We start from the raw sequence: 22,691 nt of genomic DNA, 5'->3' as shown, positions 1-22,691 counted from the left end.
AGAATGCATATGCACAGGGCAAGGATGCCTGCCTGCCTCGTAGGCCCTGTTTGACTGGTCCTCAAGGGTTGCACACATTTGGCTCCGCAGGGTTCCATTTGGTCAGTTGATTGCATGTTCAACTGTGGCCGTCTCACACGTTTTATTTAAATTTAGTTTTTCCTTGGGTGGCTGCATCCTCTGAACATTCTCTGACATCCTCTGACACAAGAGGCACACACTTCACTGTGAGTGTTATTTCAGTACGTAGACTGCCAGACAACAGTGAAGACAATTCTATCAAATAAAAATAACCTTTTGTAACTTCTCCAACTTCCTATGTTCAGAAGGGAACGTGCGATTCAGAAGTTACCTTCTTGACCCTGATCACAAAGCTTCTCCTATAAAAATGGTGTTCTGTGCAGTAAAATGTAGCCATTTCTACTAACTCAACTTACTATCACAACCTAGAGGCCTCAGAGCAACATTGATAATTCCACTGAGTGAATCACCAGTTCATTGTCTAAGTCTGAATGGAAGGTCACTTGGTCTGTAACCTTTTCTTTTGTCCTTAAATGCAGATAAAGTTTCACATTGGAAACTGTGGAAAAATAATCTCAACAGGGCTTGCTTATCTTTGTTATCTTAACATAACAATCAAGCGAAGGGGCAATAAATGCCCTCACATTTAAATGTGACCTTTTGGGTCAATTTTAAAAACTAGTTTTGCTTCTTGCTATGGCTTATTTAGATTTTAATAGATTTAATACTTTAGAAATAATTTACATTGTTTTACTTTTTCCTTTTTCATAAAAAGTATGAAATGTTTATATATGTTCATGGATTGGGGAAATGAATGGCTTTTACTTTCCAGCTGCACACATTTGGTTTGAGTTGCAAAAAGTGACAGTCTCTTAATTTACATTTTCTACACACTGAAACCTGCAACTTTCCTTTTGTCTTCTGTCGGATCCAAAGAACCTGTTGTACCAGTTTGAAACTAGCTTTAGACATGCCCAGAGACACTGTTCATTATGATGTTTTTAGACATCAGGGCAGTGGTTCGCAATTTGCAAAACTTATACCCACCCAATTCTTTATTTCTGCAGGTATGTCTGACTTGCTGCTCCAGGGATGTCATAGTTAAAGTTGACCAGATCTGTCACAAAAATAGCATCAAGTTTTTTACAGGAGATGTTTTTGGCTACCATGGATACACATTTGCCAATCTTGGAGAGCATGAATTTGTAGAGTAAGTTTTGGGAGAGGAAGGGAGAGCATAACATAGTCAAAATGTATTTATTCACTGGTAGGAAATGAACCGTTTAAAGCAAATATTTCACTATAATATTTAGAACATTCAGAAACCGATTCATTAACAGTCCACTGAATACATAGATTGTGTGTTGAGAATCGTAGGAGATGTGGCCCCTACCTTCCAAGAAGATCCGTCTAATCTGAAACATAAAGCAGAGTTCTTATGGCAGTCAAAGTACACCACGTGGGTATTTGACCAGTCTTGCCTCCAGGTGGTGAAGCCACGCTTTCTTTGTAGGGAAGGCTTGCTTGGATTGTAAACATTTGTTCCTCAGTCTGGGCTTGCATGTTTCAGTTTGAGAGATAGTAAAATGAGTATGAGATAGTTTAGATGGGTAACCCTGGAGTCGTGTTCAGCCACAGTCTACCTTGGAAAAGCTCCAAGGTCCAGAGACTGGAACAAACAGACCTTATTCTCTCATGTGGAACATTGAGGTTACAGACCTTGGTAATTCTTATATGATGGGACCTGCAGTGTTTTGAACTGATAGCTTCTAGATGAAAGATGGCAGATGATACCAGTAATGTAAAACTATATGAGTTGGGTTTTTTGGCTGTAATTTCTGACCACCCCCCTTGCTAATGAGAGGTAAAGAGATCTGGTGTGATAGGTGAAGCTTCCTACCAAGAATCAAGAACTGCTTTCTTCTGTTCAGCTTCTCAGGCACGTCACTGAAATTTCTCAGGCCTTCAAGTTTCTTGCCTGTAAAATTGAGATGGGGGAAGGACAAGCATGTTCAAGAGCTCTCCTAACTGGCACTTTATGGCTTTCAGAAACACTACTTCTTTGGGCTCATTATAACTGTGTAAAGAGGTCATAGCAAAGAAAAGTGGGCCAGATTATTTTACTGTGAACTCCCCATGGCAGAGAGGAGAAATTAAGTTTGGCTCTTTATGTCTTGAGTTAAGTGAAATGTACAAGGCGTATTGAGAATTTACTGTGCGCTAGATAGTGTGCCAAGCAGTTTATTTTTCATTTTATAACCCTGTTGGGATATTATTCCCACATCATGGGTACCTGATTTATCGGGTAATCAGTGGCCGAGCTGGGATTTGAACCCAAATCTGTCTGACTCCAAAGCTTTTGCTCTTAACTATCAACCTTTTCTGTGAGCTAGTGAGGCTCTTTTGTTGTAATGGCATGATTCATGCGGTAGAACTCACTTGCCTCCCCTTGTCACTCTCTAGGGAGAAAACCAAAGTTGCCAAAGTTAGCCAAGGAGTAGAAGATGGGCCTGATACCAAGAAAGCAAAACTTGACTCATCCGAGACAACCATGGTCAAAAAGGTATGTGTGCTGTGGGGTGGGTCAAAGGTCAGAAACCCTGGGGCCCTATAGGGCACAGGCAACTCCAATGGCAAGCTAGAGAAGCAAGCATGCAGTCCTGAAGGGAGGGGTTCTGGACTGACAGGGCCAGTGCTTATGCCATTAAAGGGGAGTGGCTGCTGCGTACTGCCAGCCAGCTGGTGCCATGCAAGAGTGTGGATCCAGTGATGACAAGTGTGATTTTTCAAGAGACTCTGAAATGTTGACTTTTTTCTATGCTCTGCCCCACACTTTTTAAGATTGGCAGTCTACTCACGTTGATTTGAATTTTGTTTCCATCAACTCTGTGGCAGTCGGAGAGAATGTGCCTGTAGGACTTACTTGCTCTGTGGTCCACCAGTTTGGACCTCTGGTGTGTGGAGAAGTAAGTTCAGGAAAGACTGTTTTTTTGAGCTTTAGGCCACGATTCTAGTACAAATTCTTTTTTTTCCAGATTGATAGATAATTTAGTAAGGACCTGAGTTAGGGGAGAGACAATTTAAACTTGAAGCACCAAATAACCTAAGAAGAAAGGCCTCGATGTTGACATGTGTTATCCAGTGTGTGTTGTTGTTTTTTTAACATATTTTCTGTTAGGGATTTACTCTACTGGTATTGGTGAGATTATTAAAATCCATTTCAAAGAGGAATCAGGAGGGACTCAGCGGAAGGTGGTTTCTTTAGCTAGTGTCAGAATTCGAGAAGGGAATCATGCAAGGGGGGAATCAAGGTGAAGGGGCCAGAACTGGTTTTGCTGAACTGAGGAAAGACACGACCAAGCCCATATTTACTCTTTGCTTTGTAGACTTAAATGTTGAGGAAGAAAAACATCTGGTCAGAGCATCGAGTTAAATTTGCTCTAAAGAGGGGATTCTAAGAGTGCAGAGACCACAAAGAGACTGCAGAAAACCACAAAAGTGGAATTCTTTGAGCTTCCAACGAGGCTGCGTTGGAGATTTTCTTTTCCTTGCTCTTTATGTTTGTACTTCAATAGTTTGATGCTGCAAGTGTGATACAGAGGAATTATTAAACCCTAATTTTAGTGTCTATTCACAGGACTGTAATTATCCAATGTGAACATTGGTGTTTTGGCCAAAACTTGGGTCCTTTTCTTTCTTCCTTTTTCTTTTTGAGGCCCAGTCAAGCTTTATCTGAATAGCTCTGTGAGTTCGGTGGGGGGGAGATAAACTGTTAACTAAGAGAGGAGTACAAAAGCAGCTTTGTGGGTGCTGTCAATTTATAAATCACACCCTCTTACAAGTGTGACACTTGGCCTTGGTGTGAAGGGTTTTATGGCTTAAGGGTCTTCCCTGATTGAGGCAGGTCTTTCACATTCAAATGGAGAGAGCCCTAGCTTTGTTAGCCCTCCACAGCTGGAAGTGTCCTGGGAGTCAATTCTGACGGTGCCCACTGGGGCGGATCTTGAAGCCTCTTTGGGAGCCACTTTTATGTAGCTATGAGGAGAATGTGGGCAGCCAGGGCAGGCACTCGGCGGCCTTTGCTTACCATTCCTAGGGGTCTTCGGTCTTAGAGGTCTTTGTGCAGCCTCTTCCGAGATGGGGCCAGATTTGAAGGTATCAAAATATTCCCCAGCTGACATTGTTAGTCAGCTGTTTCACTTGGACAATTCAGGCTCAGATTCCAACCTCTCAGCCCTTACGCTTGTGAGGCATTCAGGGCATTCCTGGTGACAATCCCTGGAATTCCAAACCTTGTCTTTGTGCTGCTTTGCCAAGGGCATTCCAGAAGGACTGGGCTGAACTGGGTTTGGGCTGTGGCTCTACCCCTTTGTAATAACAGGCTGCCTCACCTCCATTGCAGTGGAGACTGCTCCGTGATTTCCAAGTTTTCTTCCAACTCAAAACCTCCTTGATTCAGATTCTGCCCTTTGGCCTTAATTGTACAGAATAACTGGATTATGCTCAGTGCAGGCTGGGGGTGGGGAAGCAACCACTTCCTGTTTCCTGTGAAAGGTTTCTGGCTAGGGTTCCCCTTCCCTCCCCATTTCCCTTAGTTTCAACCAAACTGTGTAAAGCCCGTTGCTTCAAGGTCCACTTTGTGCTCCTAAATTAGAAACGATAAAAAACAAAGAGGAAAAACGGAGCTTGTGGTTTTCACACCGTCTAGGAAGATGCATAGCTCAGAAGTAGGTGCTCAGTAGTTTACTTCCTTAGGTGTCCAGGAGAAGTCATGAGACAGATTTTATCAGAATCAGGTCTTTGGCACAAACTTGATAAAGGCACTAATGCACATTAGATCCAGGAAGGAGCAATGATTTTGTGGAGAGGAAGTGTCCAGAAAGGTTTCTCTGAAGAAAAGTTGTTAGAGTTGGCATGTGAAGGACAGTTTGCCAAACACTGAGGCCAGGATCAGCAGTCAGTCACAGGAAATAGGATCAATGAAAAGCACAGATGTAAGGGTCACAATGAGTCTGGCTTCCCTCACTCCAAAACAACCATCTGTCTGTGAGCTGCAGAATGCCTACTGTGTGCGAGGCACTGTATTGGGTGCAGAGAAGCACGTGCATTCTTGTGTCCATCTACAGCTGATGGTGAAGCTGAGGAAAGGTAAATGGCCTGCCCCAGATCATACATCTGTGTAAGAAGGCATAGATGGGGGCAGTGTAGACCTGGCCTAAGGGCACAGGCTTGCCTTGCGGCTTACAAGATGAATCCCCTTGGAGTTTCTAGGATAATTTGAAGTTTTAGGAGGATGGCGGGATAAAATATGTGAAAATTGGGATCATTCCAATTTTACCTTTTACCTAGAAGGTAAAAGTCTACCATCACACTTCCATGTTGTTCCTGTTTCTTCATAGTTAGGGGCCGCCGAACGTGAGTAGGTGCTTGATGGCGATTACTCTCCATAGTAGCTGTTTAAAAATAAACATAGAGCAGTATTTGTTCATGACATACTAAGAAATACAGATTTAATTTTACCTCTGCTTCTGAAATAGTAGGTGACTAATGTGGGTACTGTTAATACTCTTCATGAATCAGTTGTGAAATTCCACAGTTGAGCAGTGATTCATTATTTTGATTCCCCCTTTCTGAGCAATTTGTTGACAACTCTCTCCTTTCCTTCTCTCACCTCCAACCCTTAAAGAAACACTCCCTTTGCCTGAGTGCTTTAATTCCTTCTCTTTGATGTGGCACCTTGATTCGAAATGCTGAGTGGCTGATTGCTGTTTGGATTGTCTGTCTCTTCCAGGAGAGTCTAAGCTCCAGCGGGGCAGGGTAGCCTGTTGACCGCTGTATTCCCGGTGCCCTGCAGGCCCAGGCATACTAGGGCAAGTGTTTGTCTAGTGTGGCTGTGGCTGTCTTACAGCCTAATGTGACACAGCGCTGGAGGAGATTATTGTCAGTTTTTAGAAGTATATTTAATTAACTTTCTTTGTGATCAACTAAATGGATTAACCTTGTACATAGTTTAGGTAATTTGAACTGAGCTGAGAGAACAGAATTCCAAAGAAGATGGGGACTTGGCCAGGAATATTTAGAAGTCAGTCATTGGGTTGCCTAGACCAGAACCTTCAGGCAGAGAGTTTTAAAGCCCTGATTGTCAGAATGGCGTGGTGGGGGCTTGGGGAGCAGAGGGACGCAGGGCGCAAACTGCAGAGAGTTTGGTGGGATGCCAACAGCAGGGCTTGTGGGTAGGACGGCCATGGAGTGTGGGGCGGGTGCTCGTGGTGCCTTACCTCACAGAGGAAGTTTCTGGGCTCCAGGGATGAGGGAAGGGGGTCCCTCCCAGCATCACAGTCCCATCCAGTCTATTTCTTGTGATACTTTCTTGATACTCAAAAATCATGCAACATCAGTGCAAGTTATGGAACATAACAATAAATACACACTAACCTGCAAACCAAAGCATTCCCAGTAGTGTTGCACCAGCCTGTGTTCCTTCCCCGCCAGGGCTGCTGGTACATTTGTGTGGGTTAATAAGGCCCTCAGGAGGATGGAGCTAGCTCTGCTTGGCATGGTGTCTCACCACGTGTTTGTAAATCTAAACAATGGAATGAAACGTGAATTAAGTGTTGTTAGGTCTGAATTAAGAATGGTATCGCCAACTACCGTGTACCTACCACCTAATTTAAAGCAAAAAAAATTACTGGTGTGGTCAGTCCCCTGGCTATTGCTTTCCAACATAAATAACCACTGTCCTCAGTTGTGGTTCTCATTCCTACTGTGGGTAAAATTGTAATATTCCCAGAATATCTCGCCTGGTTTTAGTGCATCTGCATATCAATAGGCGTTCAGGGGTGGAGAGAAATTCATCTCCATATCAATGGGTAATTACCTGGGCAACGGAGGGCTTATCTGTACCTGAGAGGAGGAGGGGGAGGGCCGGTTTTGGCTTCTGCTAGAGCCGGAAAGAGAGTAAGGGCCCCAGACTGCAGTTTATAAGCAATAAACGGATTTTAAACTTTATTTCTCCCTTTGACTGGTTTCAGTTTTTCGAGATATTTTGCCTTGGGATTTCCTTTTCCCGGACTTAACACCCACTCATTTCTCTCTACAATATGTATGTATTTCCAAGTAATGTGGAATTGTTTGGTGGGCTTTTTAACTTCAAAATTGGCTTCCTGCTGTATGTATACTGCCACCTGCTTTTTAAGAGCAGTGTTAATGTTTGCAAGGCCATCCATTTGTATTTAGTTCGAGGGCTTCGCTGTCCATTATGGTAGCCACTAGTCACATGGCTGGTTAGATTAAAATTAACTGAAATTAAAAATTCAGTTCTTTAGTCTCACCAGCCGCATTTCAAATGCTCAGTAACCACACTGGCTGTTGGCATCCGTATTGCAAAACACAGATACAGGACACTTCTGTCATCACAGCAGGTTCTCCTGGACAGCGCTGCAGGACATCCTTTTTTCTTTTAAGCTGTTAGGGTATTTGTTGTATGGATAACATTACTATTTACTTATCCATTCTGTTGATGGGCATTTAGATAAGTACATTTTGGCTGTCACACATTATGCTGTCAGTGTTGTGTGTGAGTGTAGATAATCTAGGATAAGTGCACGACTGGGAGGAAAATTAAGATATGTATGCCTTCAACTTTGCCAGACTCTGCTACATTACTCTCAGGTAGTTCTATTCATTTGCATTCCAAAACCAGCAGTATTTTAACAGTCATATCTGGTAACTTCACTTTTGCCACTCTGCTGAGTGAAACTGTCTCTCAGATTGGATTGTGGTTGTCCTTTGTGCTTTCCGAAACTATTGATTCCCCTGAGTAGGTGTGGAAATTAGTCCTAGAAATCTGTAGTTTTGAATGTTGTTTCAATTCTTAGATTCAGCTTTATATCCAGAACTGTACTACTTGTTAGAGATCAGCTTGATTTAAAAAGTAAAATATGCCCACAGTCCCAAGTATGAAAAATACAGACCAAGTTGAGAAAGAGTGACCCCTGCTACCCAGTGATGACTGTCACATCCCTTTTGGTATCCTTTTGTGTACGTGTACGATACAGTGGGAGTGCTGATCACTACGTGATGGTCCATATAAAACGCACGTAATGACCTCACATCTATGTACTGTCTTTTGCTTGTTTAGCTCAACATGTCTTCACAAGCACTCCCCAAATCTTCCAATCCGCTTTGGAGAGCATGCGTTTAAATGGCTATATAAGTTTTCCTCTTGTTGCCTTGCCGTAATTTATTGAACCAGGCTCCTGCTGCGTTGAGGGTTCTGTAGTTCCCACTATTCTAAATGGCTCTGCACAACCCCGTAATTTGGTGGCTGATAGACTGTGTGGAGAATTCATCTTTTATATTTACTGTTGGGCTTTTTGGCAAATGAAAAGCAAGTTGGATACTATTAGCTTACGGTGATTTATTGAAAATGTAGTCTCTTCTGTGCTGTGCCTTTCACCATGGCCCCTGCCTCCGGAAGCTGACACCATTTGAGGAGAGATCAGTTAATAGTGTAAGAGGGCTTGTTATTTGCCCTGACTAGACTGTCAGATTGAAATTCTCAAGGCCCAGAATTGTCAGGGAAGAAATGGATAATGGAGAGGCCTGGGTCAGGCATCTAGACAGAGGGATCGGGAGCCAAGGGCACGGAGCAGTAAGGGAAGGGTGAAAGTTGCCTGTTTTAGTGTATTTTCAGGGGGGTGTGGGGTGGGTGCTGCCCCCAGCAGGCTTCGTACTAAGTGCTTACCTGAAAAGCCCTTCATTCTCTGTTGAGCATGGTTTTTTTCTCTTGGTAAACCCAATGCTGGTGAGGTGAGTTAGGCAAATACCACCTTTTGCATCTGTCCCAGTACAGATTAGGTGACTTGGTTAAGTTTTGTTTTATTTTTAATTGTTATGAGCAACCATAGTAGACTTTGTATAGTTTGAACAAAGAAAGGGATGTTAACTGGAGGCGGAGGTAGGCTGGAGTAGCACATGAAGCATAGAATGTCCACTGTGATCTGAGAAGGGCAAAGACTGGGGCAGCTGGGGACCTCAGAAACAGTAGAAATTTACCTTTTCTCTAAAGAGCCCTGCCATTAATGTGTCTACATTTCCAACTTCCAAATTCTCAATTCCCAGGAGAAAGAATCTGATTGGTCTGGCTGGGTCCATGTGCCCACCTCTGGCTCTGTCACCTGTAGCTGGAAGGGGGCTACTACACATTGCAGAGTCACTGGGGGCCTCCTCCCCAGATACCAGGGAATGTCCCTAAAAGTTGCAAGCCACAGACAAGCCCAAGAGAGGTAAATTCATTTGCCTAAGGTCAGAAATTACTGACAGAACTGGGAATAGTTTTGCCCTTAGACTTGGGAAGGAAAAAGGGCTCTATCATTGGCTTTAGTGCTCAAGAAGGTCCTGCTCTCACCTTCTTCCAGCCATTCCCCTTAAAGGGTGAGGATTCTATGGGATCGAGGAGATGTGTCCACCTGAAGCCCATAGCCTTCCCCTTCCCCTAGTTCTAGACCACCTTGTGGGACCTGGGACCCCCAGAATCTCCTTTTCAGACAAGCCCAGGCTGGCTTCCCAGGCTTTCGTGGGCTGCTTTGCTGATCTGCCTCGAGTGCAGACCTTGCCACAGTGTCCACATGCCTTGTCCTGAAGTCTGAATGCTTTGGTGAGGAAGGACAGGCTGTATGGCTGCACTCCAGTGCAAGGCCTCTTGCACTGTGGGACAGAGCCAGAGGTGGGAAGAGATGACGAGGGGATGAGGCCAGCTTTCCCGGTGCACCTCATTCTGGAGTGTGAGAATTCCAAGTATGAAGCTGGTCTTTGAGCGGTTATGGAGAAGGTATATTAGTTAAGGCAGGAGAATAAACTCCTTTATTTAATAGTTTGTTAGTGTGATTTATAACTAAATATGGAAATGTGATATATGGCTTTTTATTTGTTCTCTTGCCCCAGGACCTGAAAATGTTAGGGGCAGGCCTGGCTGAGAATCTAAAACACAATGCCTTTTTTCCTACTCCATCATATAGTGGCCTAATTAATCAGTGGATTCTTAGCATTGCTTTTAGCCAGGCAAACTACAAACATTCTTAATTAAAATCATGGTCATTTTTGAAACAGTAAACACTTCGTTTCCTCATTGTGTTGGCCTTCCCAGACCATATTGCTGATGTTTTGATCTGTGTTGTAAGGCTTCTTAAGAAGGGTCTGGCAGTCTGTATCAGGCACCAAGTGTCACTGGGTTGACTACATGACTGCCTTTGCAGGTCAAACAGAACCCCTGACCAAAGGTTTGAGGGCAGTAGGCACCTCTTGTATACTAGCTTTTACAGTGGATCCAAACTCCAAAGAAGTGATGATGGGGAGGCAGAAAGCCACCATAAAAGCCATGACTGTTTCATCCCCACTGACAATTTGAACTTCCATCTGTCAAATCTCTTTTGGTCTTTAGCAAGCTGTAAACTGCCTGGTAGCTGATATTGATTCTTTGTTTTCATCATTTCTCTTAAATATCTGGGTGTGTGTTTGTCGGTGTGTATGTTTGTGTAACGTGTGTGTGCACGCGCATGCATACATGGAGAGGAAGTCAGACACATAGCTCTGCAGATTTGATGTGATTCTTTTCACTCATACACAGACTTCTTAAACTTAGTGAAGGTAGCTAGTACTGAGAACCACTTTTTTCTGAACCAGTTGAGAGTTAAGGTGCCAACATGGTACCCTCTCCATCACACCCAAATATTTCAGTCTGTATTTCAAACAAGGCATTCCCCATAATCACACACCATCCATCAAAATCAGGAAATTCACGTGGATGCCTCACTGCCAGCTAATCCTCAGACCCCATTCAGCTTTTCCCAGTTGTTCAATCATGTCCTTAATGGCAACAGGATCCAGTTCAGGATGTGTGTGCATCTTAGTTCTCAGGACACTTTTAAAGATTATAAGCCAGTTAGTAAAATATCCCTTAATTTGAGTTTGCTCATGATTAAATTCCAGCTACACGTCTCTGGCAAAAACACCACGGCACAGGTGCCTCCCATCTCAGCCTGTGATCTGGTGCATGGTTTCCATACACCCCTTCACTGGGAATGTTAGCTTTGGTCAGTTGAGTACAGATACATCTGCCAGACTTCTCCCTTGAGAACAATTCTGCTTTTCACTGTGTGACTAGTTCTCTGTGTGATTTGGTGGAGAGGTATTTTGAAAATGTGTAAATATCCCATTCCTCCTCAAACTTTATCAATTAGTTAATTTTAGGTCTATGACTAATGGATTCCAGTATATTTGAAGGGTTGTAATCTCCTATTTTTATCCTCAAATTGTTCCAGAGGTGACCAGTGGGAGCTTCTTTAAGGTGGCTCCGATTTCCTCCTCCCATGTCCTGTCATCCTTGGAGCACTCTCCTGTCTGACGGGTGAGATGTTTCAGGCCCCTCTCACGCTCTCCCTGCCCCAGCTTTGTAAGCAGCCATTTCTCTTTGTGGGGAGTGGTGAATAGAAACCAGGATTTGGGTGTTAGGTGTGCTCATTGCTACCAGAGTTTCACTGTTTTTAGATCTTCTCGGTGGATGTTGCCAGTTAATATTTGTATGTGCGTATATGCGCCCCCCCCACCACATACTCACTGTCTGCATTGATTTCCTTCTCTGTATATGTTGAAAATGAGTTCATGCCAGTAATCCTCACCACAGGCTTTATTCTACGTTTCTCCCTCTCCGTATTTATAATTCTCTCCTCTGACAGTGAGAAACCTGGCTCCCCAGATTCTCAGTATATTTATTTGTTGCATCAAGTTGGATGTACTGTTGCTGCTCCCTTAGGGATGCCCTTCTCACCTGCTCTGTCCCTTCCAGCCATGCCACCTCCACACACACTCTCTTCCCTGCCCTTCTTCATCCCAGCAAAGGGCTTTTGGACCAAATTGTTGAGGAAAGGGAAAGGAAAACCACTTACTCATAATTGTTTGCTCAAGATAATTTCATTTAGCTAATAGGTGTTAGCTGTAGTTCCTCCTGCCACAGGGCTTGTGCAGATGCTATTTCCATTTCCTTACTCTAGAGCTTTCATTCCATCCCCTTGCTTGTTTTTCTTGCTTTATTTACTAGTATTGTCTTCCATTGTCATCTGAAGCATCCCTCTACTGAGAAACGTTTAATTTGTGTTTTGTTTACTGTTACAAAGAATGTTATATTGAATCGAAGAATTTGGGCACATTCTTGCGCAGCTGTACAGGTATTTCTGCAGTATAAATAAGGCCGAGCTAAAGAGCGAGCCAGAGTGGAACTCTGCCTTTGCCTTTGCTCCATGCAGGGAATGGGAGCCACTTGCTGCTGCGCGCCCCGTGCCCAGAGGAGAGAGCGCTCAGTGAGTGCTTGCTGGGTTCTTGGGTTTTGGCTTCTTCTGGTGAGCAGTAAACCTTACGCAGTGACCTCCCTCCACGGGCTCAAGAGCTACTGCCTCACGAGGTCAGGCCAACATACAGCAATCCCTGAGCAGCTTTGCCTTTTTCCAACAGAAGGAGGTCTTCTGCCCCATTAAGGACGCGCTGGAGGTGGACTGGAGCGGGAACAAGGCAGAGGCAGCTCTGAAGCGCACAACCTCCGATTACTTCCTCCTCCAAGGTGGGTGTTTGTGCAAATTTCTGCAGAAGGGCTGCACAGGCCTGAGGGCCTCGATGTTTGCCCTGGGTCGCCTTCCGCCTTAGGTGGTTCTCAGTGGCCTCTCAGAATGTGTGAGTGAATGGAGGTGAGGTCCGTCACTGAGCTCTAATGACCTGCCCCTGACAGTTGAGCCTGAGGTAACTGTCATAAATCACACAACTTTTCATCACTACTTTTTTTCTCTTCAGAGTTCTTCCTTGGCCTCAAAGCCAGCCTTTCTCTCCTGAAAGGTTTTTTTTTTGCCCTCTTACTGTCCTCGCCAGTGCTCAAGGGGCCATTTAGCTAAGTCTTAGTGGGCCTCTGTGTTCCTCTGCCTGGCATTTCAAATTTTTAAAATATTATTTAAAAAATAACAGTCACAAACACTTAGTGCTTAGCACACGCCCAGCTTTTTTTTTCCACATCACGTTCCTGGAGCCCTCTATGTGCACAGGATACAGAGTCCTGCAGTCACCTGTCTCAGGCGCCATGTGTCCACTCCGAGCTGAGAGAGTTACTGTCTCTGCAGAACCATAACCCGTTCGCAGGGAGGCTTTGAGGTAGAGAGGTGTAGCTTTTATTTATAAAACTTGCTGAGCATTTTTTGGTTGCAGTAGAACAGTCTTCAGCCTTCCTTTCCCCTGGTCTGGGTTGAGAGCTGTGTCTCCACCTTTCTTCCTTCCCTCTGTCTGTGCAGACTCCAGGAAACCCCATGCCCCCAAATCAGGAAAGAGGGTGGCTGTGTGCAATAGTTTAAAAAACTTCCTCCCTCCCCCCAAGTGCTGTATTTATTGATTCAAAGGGAAATACGTAAACTGTATAAAAGTTCCTTAACAAGCTAGTAAGAAGATCAGATGAGGCTAAAGTTTTCCTTTTTGTTCTCTGTGAGTAAAGCTTCCCCATGCTAATTAGTGCTGTTAACCAAATTGGGGACTGGGAGAGGTGGGGATGAACTATTTTAGAGCTTTAAATATCCATTTGTGTAGAAATGAATGGATCAAATAGAAGTGAGTCTTGTCGATGTGAGGATGAAGACTCAGAAAATACTTTCTTTTAAGGACTGTGAGAGTGCCAGCTGGAGGCAGAGCAGTGCCCTCTCCAGTCCAGGGCATAGGGCTTGGGCCACTGGGAGAAGCTGTTGGCACACAGAAACCATCAGTAAACAGTAGCCGTTGATTTGCAGATTTTGGATATAGCCTGAGCATTTCTAACTGCTGCTTATAACAGGGGTCAGCTGGTATTTGAGTTTACCATAATCCATGATTGATTCTCAACCATGGATGATTTTGCCTGCCAAGGGACATTTGCAGTGTCTAGAGACATTTTTGGTTGTTACAGCAGGCGGGTAGGGCAGGGAGACGTGCTACTGGCATCTAGTGGGGAGAGGACAGTAGTTTAGCTAAACGTCCCTGGCAGGACAGCTGCCCACAATTACTTGGCCCATGCTGTCAATAGGTCCAAGGTTGAGAAACCTTGATCTAACCCTTCGCAGTTGCCAGAGGATTTTCTCCATCCAGTCATCAGAGTGCTGCCCCCATTTGGTTTCTTGACATAAGGAAACAGAGATCCAGAGAAGCTCTGTTTTTACCTATGAGGACACAGATAGTCGATGGCCAAGGAGGCAGGACCCAAACAGCTCAGGTCTGTGAAGTGCGATTCATTGAATACTGTGTGAGATACCAGCTGGTAACAGCATCCCTGCTCCATTTGAGGTGCTCTGTGGGTATTAGCTCATTGGATCCTCACCACATGCATATGAAGCTGTACCCCCATTTATATGTTTTAAAAGACACAGACTGGTGAAGGCCCAGGCCTATGGTCATCCCTGCCCTCAGGAGCCCATCGAGAAGGAGAGGCAAAGCTAACACCTGGAAAGTGTGGGCAGAGTGTGTGTTTAATCCAGGTGCTGCTGACCATCACCATCAGAGGTTACAAGAGGCTGAGGGAGTGGACAGGTCATGAGGAAGCCGCAGCAGCCTTCGTGTTACACCCTGTATGGCAGGCCGTGTTGCATGGTTATTCAGAATGGGAGCTTTGGCATCAAAACAGACCTGGCTGTCAGTCCTGGCTCTGTTTATTTTTTTGCTGGGTGACATTGAGCCACCAACTTAAATTCCCTGAGGCTCCCTTAGATTCCCCTTTGACCATGAGGTTGTTAACAGCCCTTGCCTGAGAGGGCTTTGTTGAGGCTTGGATGGTATACATTTTATTAGCACAGAGCAAGTCCTAGAGTCTGTTACCCATGAAGTTGTGGGCCTTTTTAGGGGGTGGGAGCATGGGTACTTTGCAGCTGCATAGTAGAAGTTTTGGGGTTGACTCAGTTTCCTTTAATTCCAGATTTCAGTAAGTATTATTTTAGCAATCCTGTCAGGTTTTAACTTTGTGCTGGTGGCACTTTGTTGGATAATGTATCCTATATGTTTACTTCTCCCTTCAAAGTGGCACTAGCTATCTTTTCAGTTTCGAGTTCCAGGGCGTTGGATTTGGTGATTAGAACTATGTTCATTAGTTAATAGTCATAGAATTTTTAAATTATGATTAAAAGTATGCACCATAAAAGTTACCATCTTAACCATTTTTGCATGTACATTTCTGTAGTACTCATGGCACTTTAGAAGAGGCTAAGCCAAGGATGGCAGATAAGGGGTTCCCACCCTTCCCTCCACCCCTCTCCTTGGCAGGCATGCCTGTAAGAACCCTCGTCATTGGTTGACATGTCTAAACCATCAGGCCACTTTTCCTCTAGCTTCGAAATCTTTTAAACAGCACTACCTGCATTCACTCTTTGACTTGAATGCAAAATGAACCTACTTCTCAATCTAATTAGAATAACTCTATAAAGATAAGCACATGACCTAGAAGGGAAGTGACTCGCCATGGTCATACAACAAGTTAGTGGTAGTCTTGGGTCTCGAACCTGTCTCCTGACTCTTCCAGTGTCTAGTTCTTTTACACCACACTCAGTGCTCTTCCTGACCTTTTCTTGATCTCAACTGTTAATTTCCCTGGGCTTTTCTCTTTGCAGCAGATGACAAGTTCCTGACCTTTGTCGTGTGTTGTCATATGCACATTCCTGATGTCCCTGTCCATCCATCCCATCCTGGGATGCCTCCTTTCCCCCCTCCCGGTTCTTCTAAGCTCTGCTCTTCTTTCCAGAGGTGCTGCAACTGGAACTACATGAAGTTCCAGATGCAGAGAGCAGGAGGGCCCATTGTGGTTCTGGGATGCATGCTTGATTAACTCCCTCAGCTGTCTGCTGGACTGTGGTTGGAAGGAGAAGGAAATGCCTCTTGTGATCTCTTTCCCTGGTTACTGCCAGCATGCTTGGGACCTGCAGCTTTTAAGTGTAAACTGACTCTTTATGGGTAATCACCTTATTCTTATAGTCAGGAAAATCTTTCAGTTTTCTTATCGGCCATTCATATAGTTGTGAGTCTCCTGTAATTTGACCTCACTGGATTTATCCAGGAGAGCATAGCACCCTCCACATGTGAAGTTGCCTTTTGCCAGACATACTTGCTATCAGCTGTCTTTGTGACTTTGGACAAATAGGTCAGCTTGCCTCTCTAGGGTTTTGTTTCCTCACCTGAAAAATGATAGGACTAAGTTAGCCTTCTCTAAAATCTTTTCTCATTCTAAATAGTCAATGAATCTAATAAAAAAGTTCCTTATGTCCTATGTTTCTGTATTTTTTATGTTTATACTTCTAGCAACTTCACTGAGGTATGATTTATACCAGACAATTTACCCATTTTAAGTGTATTTCTTTTAAAAATTTCTAGAAATTATTAATTCAAACAAAATATCCTCCTAAGTTAGTCCTAAGGTTTAATTGGTTAGAACCATATTTTTGCCCAGCCTGTTTGATTATCAGCCATGGCAGTAAAAGTGAGTCCAAGCAGAGCAGTGGGCAGTCTCGTGTCATGCACAGAACACAGGCTTAGGAGACCAGCAGAGCTGAGTTCAGGTCCCAGTTCCCCCTTTGTCTCAGCTGGGCCAACCTTTGGTGTGTGAACTTCAGATGTGGGTTCCTGACTGGGGTTAAGGGGTCCAGGGGACACCACCACCTCCCCTCAGCTCTGAGAAAGGGAGTGGGATGGTCAGCGTAAGGGCTCTCAGTGCCAGCGTCCAGCTCTGCACCATTTAATCTGCCTCTTTGGCTCTGTAGAACATTTTCTAATTATATGTTGAGGAGGACCAGGCAGGGTTTTTGTTGTTGTTGTTTTATTTTTTTAGTCTAGGTTAGTATACCTAAAATTGATATAATTTAAAAGTGACCTTGGTTTTACTCTTAACAAAGTCAGACACTGGTAACATTCTGACTTTGGGTTGTGGGATGGCCTTGGGGAATATCCAGGTTGAGTGGTCAACTTTTCAGGCAGCACTATTGTTTTTGGGTTTGTGGCACGTAAGAATGGTTATTGTATATTGAACCCTACTTACTTCCTTACCTGGCACTGTGTTAAGCATCTGACATGTTCTCTTATATTGTGACAACCTTTGAAATATAGTTGTTAATGCCACTTTCCTTTGGGTAGACTGAGGTAGTTTTGCTGTGACTTGCTCAAAGTCATATGCTTGGTTTTATAGACAGAGCCAGGATTTAGACCATGAGGTCTGTTTGACCCATTGACTCTGCTCTTCACCTCTAGGCTATGTGATTATATTAAATTTTAAATTAGGAGCTCTGCATGTTAGGGAAACAGGATCGCGGCTACACTACAGGAGACCCTGGTTCAAATATGTATTATCTGTAACAGAGTAACAAAAATTGTCTGAATTCTGACCTGAACAGTCCTCCTGTCCCCCATCTAACAAACAATGAATTTTATTTTTATTAGAAAAGTATCACAGTAAACAATTCACAGAGATGTGAAAAATAATTTTTCTTCATTAAGCCCTCCCCACTTCTCTCTCTTCTAGGATTCAGGTACAATTGCTATTAAGAACTCCTTATGTATCTTCTTGAAAAATTATTATTGTAATTATGCATATATATGTGTATCCAAACTTAAAACACCATTTGGCAACTTGCTTTTCCTCACTTGGTGGCCTTAGACATGACATGGAAAGATCTTGGAGCATATATAGAGGGAGTCATGTCTTGTTGGTGGCATAAGGTAGCATTCCTTTGAGTATACCATCTGTGACCAATTTTATCTTGAAAGGCATGTAAATTGTTTTCAGTTTTTCCCAGTCCTTGGGATTTGTCCCCAAGAGCCTTTCCAGGAAAGTGATGGGTGCACCTGATAATGCCTTAGGGATTCCTCATGAGGATAGGTCATGTATACCTGAGAATACTCCCCAAGGAACCTGAGCTTGTTTCACATTTGCCTAATGGAGCACATAGTAGGTGCTGAAGAAATAGTTGTTTTGTATGAGTGACTGGTTATAGCTTCTCTGGTCATTTGCTCCACAACTGCCCACTGGTGCCCCCACAGGATCCTTTTGCCTGCCTGATTCTCCCAGGGCACCTATCAGGCGTTTGCAGTGTTGCGCTGGCCCTAGCCCGCCCTGTTCACAGGTCAGCCTCTGCTGAAGTACTGCCCTGCTGTCTGCATGCGTGTTTGTCTTGTTTGGGTGTTGGGTGTTTTTCCAGTTTACTTAATGAGATAGAGGCCAGGCTGAATGCTTCCTGCTGCATTTTTCCACTATCTTGAGAGTTGGCCTCACCATCTGTGAGCAAAAGGTCTCATCTTTTTATTATTCTCCCATGGCATGTTGCAAAACATTAATGTGAGCTGGTTTCCTGTGGCAAAAAGTTGACTTTGATTTGTTCTTTTTGAGGTTACTGTGAGTTTATCATAACAGGAGTGCTAAAAATATCAGGTCTAGTATGGAAACAGCATTCACATATTAGCATGAACAATATAGTGCAGGTTTAGCCCAGAGCAGGAAGAAATGGACTTCATCACAAGCTGAGAATTACTTAGCAGAGAATCCTTGGCCATCTTAACTTTCTCAGTCTCTGTTGTGTTGAGTCATGGAAAAATACTTAGGGCATGTTGAGCCACAGAATTAAAGCTGAAGAAAATCACAGACCAAACTTTTTTTAAGCACCTACTATGTGCCTGGGAATCATTATCAGAGGAAGAATCCTTCTTGCCAGTGGAAAAGAGAAACACAAATCATTCTACTTCTTGTGAGGAGAGTGTTACAAGGCTATTGCAAAAGCTGTCATGTTGCACTGATCTGTTTTTCAGTATGTGTAAATCATTCTGTTTAAATGAAAAGCAAACACAGCAGCTTGGTACTGAGGGTGTGGCTGTTTTTGGGGAGTTGGACAGTCTTCACAGAGGAGACATCTGAGCTGGATTTTGAAAAATAGGAATAGGTATTTGCTAGGTGGCAGAGGGGTGCAGGTAAAGGAGCAGTGCCTGCAAACCGCCAGCAGCGTAAAGATGATGTCACAGTGAGACTGCAGTGTGGTGGGAACAGGCCATAGCTGAAGCCATCAAGACCCTGCTTTTTAGGCTTTTATTCTTAGAGCCAGAGGTTCCCCACCTGAGGATGTCAGAATTGCTCAGGGAACATTTACTGAATCAAAATAATATGGGGTAGCTGGCATCTGCAGTTTTGTAAAGCTCCCAGGTTTCTAAAGGATCATCTGATTAGAGGGAAACCACTGCCATAGGAGAAGGGGAACTCATGACCCACATCAAAGCTTAATTTGCTCATTTGTAGTTCTATTTTAAAATGTATTAAGCACTTACTTCAAATTAGGACATCATTGCACTGAGGCAGGAGAAAAGGAACTAACCCATGTAGCTCTTGAATGCAGCATTTTGACTATATGCCCTCAAACTATGGGAAAAAACTGTAAACAAATACTGAACTCTACTTGGTAGGTTTGTTTTTCAGTGTATGGGTTAGCAATTCTGAAACTACCTACTGTTTGTTCTAGGATTGAGCAAATAGGTAAATTATTTTAGGTAATGAAAATGAGGGGTTTTTATTGCCAGCAAATAGATTCTATAAACAGGGAAGGTGGGAGAAGCTAGAAGGAGCCCCATGCAATTGGATTGGAATTGGAGTCTCCCAGATGAACTCATGGATTTTTATATGTAGATGTAAAAATAGGTGTGTGCAGAGAAGACAAGTAGTGACTCTACAGCATCTTACTACACTTATTGACAGTGACTAATGGGGCATGTGGGGGGGACTTGTTAATAGGGGGGAATGTAGTAACCACAATGTTGCTCATGTGAAACCTTCATAAGATTGTATATCAATGATACCTTAAAAAAAAAGTTTAAAAAAATAGGTATGTGTGTATGTGTCTTCACATTTCTACAGGTGCTATTTCCCAGCTCTGTTTTTTGAGAGGGTTTAGAGGCAAAAACACTGTTAGCAATGAATACACCCCATGCCCAGATCTAAGGAACCAGGACTCCTTGGAGAAATGGCTGATTCCACTGCTAGAGCAGGAAAATTACAGGTGAGCGTGGAGCATCCTGCTGTGTCAGAAAGGAAGGAAGTGCTCAAAGAATGATGGTCACGTCAGAAGGACACAGGAGCCAGCTAGAAGGGGCTCCTACGATCAAATCTGGGGCAGTTTGGGGATCAAATGAATAATGACTAAGAGATTACAACCCATAGACTAAAATAAGAACCCATGAGTCCATACTGATAGATAAGTGAATAAGTAAATAAATTAGGAGAGAGGGAAAAGTTTTTTAACAGTAGGACAATCAATAAATAAAGCAGGAGTGAGGAAGGTAAATCTGTAGTTGACCATCACCATTGTAGTAAAAATTGTTTAGTCAAGAATCCTTGATGAGTCATAAAATTAATAGGAATGTTTGCTGTGAAACAGGGTAGATGTCTCCTCCCAGGGTACTTTTAATTAATAACAAAGAGAGACTTCAGAGAGAACCCTGGCAGATTGCACCTCAGCCAAAAGCGAACATTGCAGGACTAGGACGAGGCGGTCCTCCTCCTCGCAGGCACGGAGAAGCGCCCCCCTCCGCTCTGGTTCTCCTGTCGGCCCTGGGTGATCGGGGTCTAATTATGGAGAAACATCGGACAAGCTCAAAAAGAAGAATGTTCTATAAAATAAGCACCTCTTCTCTTCCAAAGTGTCCTGAAGGACTGAGGAACTCCATTCTAGGTTAAAGGAGAATGCAGAGACGTGATCACTCAGTGGAAAGTAGGATCCTGGGTTGTATCCGAGAGCAGGGGGGGACATTTACTTTTTCTTTCACTCTCAAAGGACATCAGTGGGACAGTTGGTAAAATTTGAAAAAGGTATAGGTATTAAATAACATTAATTTTATAATTTTGATAATTTTGGGTTATGTAAGAATCTTGTTTTTATAAAATACTAAATAATTCTGGGACAAATTTCAAGTCATTCAGGAAACTCTGTATATATACAAATATAAAGAAGTAATGACATAGTAGAATGTTAGCATTTGGGGACTCTAGTGACATTATGCAGAAATGTGTATGGCTTTTCTGTAAGTCTAACATTATTTCAAAATAAAATTTAAGATAAATTTTATTTAAAAATAAAGTGCTCCAAGAAACCTAATCTAAGCACGGGGAAAAATAACTGATATTTGATGGGTGATGAGTATTACCTGCAAAGAGCTTTGATCCGTGTTGGATCCATAGAAAGATCACACTAACAGCACATTCTCCTCATCCCTTCAGCCGGTGGGTGAGGTCTTAGCCTGGTGTACGGAAAGGAGCCATATAGGTTCCCCCAGATTTCCAGAGATGCCTAGACCCCTCTGCTGTGGGACAAATGCCACATCTCATGAATGAGAACAGCAAAGCCTTGAATCAGACAGGACATAAGTTAAGTACCACCCCACCACTAGCCAGGCTGTGACGACCTCCACTTTGGACCCTGGCTCTGCAAGAATCACCACTGCCAAGCAGTAGAATTAGGCAGACTGTAGGGGGTGTATTTGCACATAAACAACTAATTAACTGCAGACAAGCCTCCTGCTTTTGTCTAGCGTTGGACAGGACCTACTAAGAATACAAGAGGTGGCTTGGAGGCAGGTACAAGGGAGGCAAAGGGTGTACGTGGTGGCCTCTGGGAGTTACTTCCCCTGGTGAGCCTCATTGCTGGTTGTAGAGCTGATAAAAGATGAGCTGGGACTGTCCTGATTTCCTGCCTGTGTACACCCAGAGCCGGAATGAGTCTGTTGGAGACCAGTGCTCCAGGTGGAACTGTTGCGTTTGTTCTAACCCATTTGCCATTTTCTTTTCAAATTCAAGCAGCTCTTCTACGTAGAGCCGCAGACAGGCACGCCATGTGGTCCTCTGTAGGACTAGAGGTCAGCCTAGACCCCCTGTTCTCCCTGCTCCTGAAGTCTCCCATAGGACTGCTTCCCACTACCAGCCTTCACTAGCAGCTTAGCACTTTTCCCAAACTCTGCCTTCTGATCTCCTTCTAGTCTATTTTAAGTCACCAGGCTGATCTATCTAAATGCCCAAACCCTTCTGTGAATCAATTTAGACTTCCTGGGTTGACATACAAACCTGGGCCTGCTGACCTCTTTTTCTCCTTTCCACTCCCTCCTGCCCTCTGTGACCTACACTTATGTTGAAATACTTGCTGCCCCCCCAGGCAGCTGTCAGTCCGTGCTGTGACTGTCATTTCTAGGCATGTTTCTGTTCCTTCTGCCTGGAATATCCTGCTTCAGCTCTTCCTGCTTACCCTCACTGATCAGCCCTGATGTTACCTCCAGAACCAAACCCCCCCCTTACCTGAGTTGGATTTCCTTCCTCTGTAATGCCATACCACCCTTTGGACAGCAGAGCTGTCTTGAGGGCTGGGACCACAACTCCCTCATCTCTTGACTGTCCAGCATGGCCTGACACAGCAGGGGCTTGGTAAATGTGGACTAATTGATTGTTGTGGCCACCTGTCCCAAGTTTGGAGCGTCTTTACCATTTCTTACCCTGTAGCTTCATTAATTTATTTTAGGCCCATGGGAAGCTACCTAGATAGTGCTGATTTGCATAGTTGGCTTTGGCCTTTTCCCCACTGTGCCACAAGACAGGAAGTACCTCTCAGCCCGAG

General features: G+C 43.8%; 1 protein-coding gene across 4 annotated transcripts in view; it reads left to right on the top strand.

Moving 5' to 3' along the window:
• The window catches only part of SAE1 (SUMO1 activating enzyme subunit 1), a 61,967-nt gene that overhangs the window by 17,097 nt on the left and 22,179 nt on the right, over positions 1-22,691 (top strand). For all 4 annotated transcript variants that reach the window (XM_036885520.2, XM_057492664.1, XM_057492666.1 and 1 more), the window contains exons 4-6: positions 1,089-1,231; positions 2,485-2,584; positions 12,529-12,634. In XM_036885520.2, the coding sequence (XP_036741415.1) occupies positions 1,089-1,231; positions 2,485-2,584; positions 12,529-12,634 (349 nt within the window). The remainder of the gene's footprint in view (positions 1-1,088; positions 1,232-2,484; positions 2,585-12,528; positions 12,635-22,691) is intronic.

This window comes from Manis pentadactyla, chromosome 15, assembly GCF_030020395.1.
Source record: "Manis pentadactyla isolate mManPen7 chromosome 15, mManPen7.hap1, whole genome shotgun sequence".
Lineage (NCBI taxonomy): Eukaryota > Metazoa > Chordata > Mammalia > Pholidota > Manidae > Manis > Manis pentadactyla.
The sequence above is the reverse complement of the archived record's forward strand: the minus strand, read 5'-3'. Positions and strand labels throughout refer to the sequence as shown.